This window comes from Pipistrellus hanaki, assembly GCF_964339955.1.
Source record: "Pipistrellus hanaki genome assembly, chromosome: 1".
NCBI classification, from domain to species: Eukaryota; Metazoa; Chordata; class Mammalia; order Chiroptera; family Vespertilionidae; genus Pipistrellus; species Pipistrellus hanaki.
Window position 1 is genome coordinate 117,973,867 of NC_140503.1, and position 4,935 is coordinate 117,978,801.

The 4,935-nt window shown below is 40.6% G+C and overlaps 1 protein-coding gene across 1 annotated transcript; it reads left to right on the forward strand.

Moving 5' to 3' along the window:
- Positions 1–1,806: 1,806 nt before the first annotated feature.
- LOC311620797 (glutamine synthetase-like) lies at positions 1,807–4,404 on the forward strand (the record flags this gene model as incomplete). The annotated part of the gene is given in 4 exon segments (XM_084880465.1): positions 1,807–1,917; positions 1,921–1,939; positions 1,942–2,394; positions 4,400–4,404. Coding segments are annotated over 4 exon segments (588 nt in total).
- Between the last annotated feature and the right edge of the window lie 531 nt (positions 4,405–4,935).

Here is a 4,935-nt window from a genome sequence, read left to right on the forward strand (position 1 = left end):
ATTGAAATTAAAAACCATATTAAATCCAATGGTTGGATTTAATAGCATATTAAACATAGTAGAAATGATTAATTTGGATAATTGATTTGGACAATTGGTCAGTGAAAAGAATCCAAGTTGTATCTTAGAGGGAACAAAGCGTGAAAAATAAAAAGTTTGCATATTCACATATGATATAAATTATTCAATATGTGTATAAATTGAGTCCTACCCTAGAAAGAGAGAAATAAGGAGTGGGACAGAAAAAAAATAGTAGCAGAGATATTGGCCAAAATACTTTCAAAATTATAAAAAATACTAGAGGCCCAGTGCATGAAATCATGTGCAAGTAGGGTCCCTATGCCTAGGCTGGCCTCTGTAGCATGTCCTCTGCCACCCTGCGACAGTACATAAAGCTACCCACCCCGGGATGTTCCATGATGCTTTCGGCTACTGCCCTGTCACTGCTCCACAAGGCTCCCTCCATCCTGCAACTGCTCTGCAAGGCTCTCCCCTTCCCCCCTGGTGACTGCATCATGAAATTCCCCCTGTCCCATGACTGCTCGGTGAAACTTCCCCTAGCCACCACTGCTCAACAGTCCCCATTCCCACCCTGCCACCACCACCCTCTCATGGCGAGCAGATCAGGGGCCAAGGAGGTGTTCCATGCATGTCCTGGTGATTGGTTGTTTGGTAGTTACAGTATTATGACCACTGGGTTTTCATTATATAGACTTGAGGCCCAATGCATGAAGATTAATGCAAGAATGGGCCTTCCTTCTCCTGGCTGCTGGCAGCACATTCGCTCTGGCTGGAGATGCCTCTCTGCCTTCCCACGCTGCCCAGAGGCCCAGAGCGGCTGGGGTGGTGTGGAACGCCTGTTCCCAGCTGCTGGGCACCTGTGTATACAAATTAACTTGCCATCTTTGTTGGGTTAATTTGCATACTCACTCCTGATTGGTTGGCAGGCATTACAAAGGTACAGACAATTAGCATGCTACTCTTTTATTAGGTAGATAATGCTGCATAATCAAGAAGGTCTACAAGCTCAAAATGAGCTATGTAAAAAATAAAACTACATCTAGGACCCTCCACTTAGAAAGGAAGAAAGAAAAACTTAAAAAGTAGCCAGAACATCGTTGACAAATGAGAAAAGGCATTACACTGGGGAAAAGTTATTCTTCTCAACAAATAAAACTGGAACAACTAAACATCCACATGCAAAAAAGAAAGAAATGAATGAGACACAGACCTTACACCTTTCACAAAAAGTAACTTAAAATGGATCACAGACCTAAGTGCAAAACTACAAACTCCTTTAAGATAGGATAAAATCTAGATAACCTTGGATGTGGTGATACATTTGTAGACATATAACACCAAGGCACAATTCATGAAAAAAAAAAAAAAAAAAAAAAAGCTGTGCTTAAAAACTTGTGCTCTGCAAAATGTGCCATGAAGAGCGTAAGAAGGTAGGGCAGAGACTGAGAAAAAAATTCTGCCAAAGACACATATGTAAAAGAACTATTACCCTCAAAATCTAAAGAACCTTATGAACAATAAGAAAACATTAAAAATGTGGCAAAGACCTGAGCAGACACCTCACCAAGGAAGAGACCCAGATGGAAAAGAAGCATATGGAAAGATGCTTCACATTATGTGTTATTAAGATATTAAAATTAAGAGAGCCTAGGATGGGAGAAGAGCCGAATGTTTGAGCAGCACTCCCAGCTTCCTCTCTTCTCCTCTCTGCACCCTGATCTCACAGCCTGCCCTCCTTCCCCCTCCCCACCCGCAGTCTGATCGCCCCCCAGAGCAACTTCCACCATGTCCATATCGGCAAGTTCCCACTTGAACAAAGGCACAAAGCAGATGTACCTGTCCCTGCCTCAAGGTGATAAAGTCCAAGCTCTGCATATCCGGATTGATGGTTCTGGATAAGGACTGCGATGCAAGACCCGGATCTGGACAGTGAGCCCAAGAGTATAGAAGAGTTGCCCGAGTGGAATTTTGATGGCTCTAGTACTATGCAGTCTGAAGGCTCCAACAGTGACATGTATCTTGTTCCTGCTGCCATGTTTTGGGACCCTTTCCACAAGGAACCCAACAAGCTGGTGTTCTATGAAGTCTTAAAGTGCAACCACAATCCCGAAGAGGCCAATTTAAAATCTACCCACAAATGGACAATGGGCATGGTGAGCAATCAGCACCCCTGGTTTGGAATGGAGCAGAAGTATACTCTCATGGGCACAGATGGGCACATTTTTGGTTGGCCTTCCAATGGCTTCCCTGGACCCCAAGGTCCATGCTACTGCGGCGTGGGAGCAGACAGAACCTACGGCAGAGATATGATGAAGGTTCACTACAGGGCCTGCTTGCCCACTGGCATCAAGATCACAAGGACTGCCCTAACCGGTTTGGCTCAGTGGATAGAGCATGGGCCTGCAGACTCAAGGGTCCCAAGTTCAATTCTAGTCAAGGGCATGTACCTTGGTTGCAGGCACATCCCCAGAATGGGGCAGCTGGCAGGAAGATGCCCTCTTACCTGCCAACTGTGACCCCTTCACAGCAATCTGCTTCCCTGGCCTGGGGCTGATTGCCCTCACTGGGAGGCAAGCTCAGCATAAAGGAATGGGATGGGTAGCCCTACCTTCGAAGAAAAAGTTCTCCTTGCTTGGACCTTTATTCATAACACAAATCAGAGTAGTGTTTTCATATTTAAATGCAAAAAAAACCAAACAACAATATGTGTGTGTGTGTGTGTGTGTGTGTGTGCGCGCGCGTGCACACAGATATATGTGCTTTTCCTAAAGGAGAAAGCCCATTCTGGTCACTGGGAACCAAATTTGAGGCAAATTATTATAGAAATAAGGCTCTCCTTTTGCTGAGGTAGGGGTTGAGGGTGACGGTGCTTGGAAAATTGGCTGTTATGGGCTGTCAAACCCTCACTATCATGTACGGGTTTATCTGTGCCCTGCCCGCCCTTCTGGACACGGGTGGGCTAACAGGAGCAAACAGCAGCAGTCACATGAGGCCCGTGACTTTGGTTTATAAAAATACATGTGTGCACAGGGGTTTAGAAATATGAGTTGGCTGGTCGACTTGAACATGTATGTTACTGACAAGGGGTGATTGGGTTATTTTCTGGGGGATGAGCATACCACTAAAGCAGGCCTTTTGATGTATTAAAAAAAATTTTAAAGCAAAACCAGTTTAGATTTTAATCATATTTGCAAGGATTTGAAGTCTCTCACAGAACTGCTCCTTTGCTTCCACTGTCTCCTTCCTGTCTCATTTTAGCGGGGAGGGGGACAGAACTGGGGTTAAACACTTACAATTTTGTATCCTGGTGTCTGTTCTGAATGTAAAATATTCCTTTTTGTTCGTTAAGATTCTGAGGAGTTATTTTTCCTTTTATAATAATAAAAAAAATCCCACCTTCAAAAACAAAAGAAATTAAAATTAAAATGAGAGAGCACTGCTCACCTGTCAGGATGGCCCAGGTCCAGAACACTGACAGCACCATTGCTGGAGAGGAAGAAAGCAGGAGCTTTCCTTCACTGCTGGTGGGAAAGCCAAATGGTTTAGCCACTTTGAAGGATGGTTTGGCAGTTTATTACAAAAGTCATCATGAAAAGGACTGAGAACTCTCTGCAAGCAACCGCATAAACATACCTTGCAGACTTTCATGAAATAAATCAGATACAGTACAATAATTGCTGCATAATTTCATTTCATCAAGTTCAAAAGCAGGAACATAAATCTATAATGATGGCAATAGTAATCAGTTATACTGGGGGCTATAATTTGGAGGAAATGAAGAGACACTTCCAGGTGCTATTAATGTCTTATATCTTGACCTGGGTAGTGGTCACATTTTATAAAATTTTATTGAGCTGCACACTTAAGATTTGTACACTTTTCTGCTCTTATATTAGGGGCATGTGAGTATAATCCTTCTGAAATGTCCCAGTGCTATACCAATTTGAGGTTATATTAAAATAGTTTTATTTTTGTACATCAAAGTAATTTTAATTCAGGAAAATCAAGAGATAGCACAGAAAAAAAATGTGTCAGCAGTTAAAAATAATTACACAGTCACAGAAAATTAAAAAAATAATAAAACCCTAAATTGTGATTTAAGCAAAAGGGAAGTGTTTGTGTATCTGTTTGAAGTACTTGTGTGTGCATGTATGTTTGTCTTTCAATGTAGGATAATAGCTATATACATGACATTTATAAATGTAGAGTTGAATATCAGAAGAAATAGCTAAAAATTTTTAATTTCTGATTCGCTGATAATAGAGAAGGATGACATAGAGCAGGGATTGACATTTACTGAAAAGGATCACATACTACATATTTTAGCCTATGCAGACCATATGGTCTCTAATGCAAATATTCCCCTCTGTCCTTCTAGTGTGAAATTCACCAGGTACAATATGGAAACAAATGGACTTAGATGCCGTGTTCCAATAAAACAGCTGGTGGGGTATAGTTTGCTAACCTCTAGGAGAAGATGAGTAATTTTTATAATAATCATAATGTTATTGTTTAACTTTTAAGTTATATGATCCTTTGAACATAATAAAATTATTTCAAAGAAAATATATCTTAATATATTTATAGCACCATTAGAAGTAGTTTTCATATAGTTCCTCCTCTAACCCTTGAAATTATTTTAAAAACTAATGTACCATTTGCATATGTTTAAAAAGCCATCTAAAAATCTTGATCATACATTTCAAATGGTGGGAATTCCATTATGTTATAAATATTGTCATTTAAAAATAAAACTAGTATACTAATCTTATAAATGTAGCCAGTGAAGACACAAAATGGCCAACAAGCACATGAAAAGATGGTCAATGTCACAAATCATGAGGGAAATGATATATCTGAAACAACTATCAGAATGAGATATCACTTTATACCTGTTAGGATGGCTATTATTAA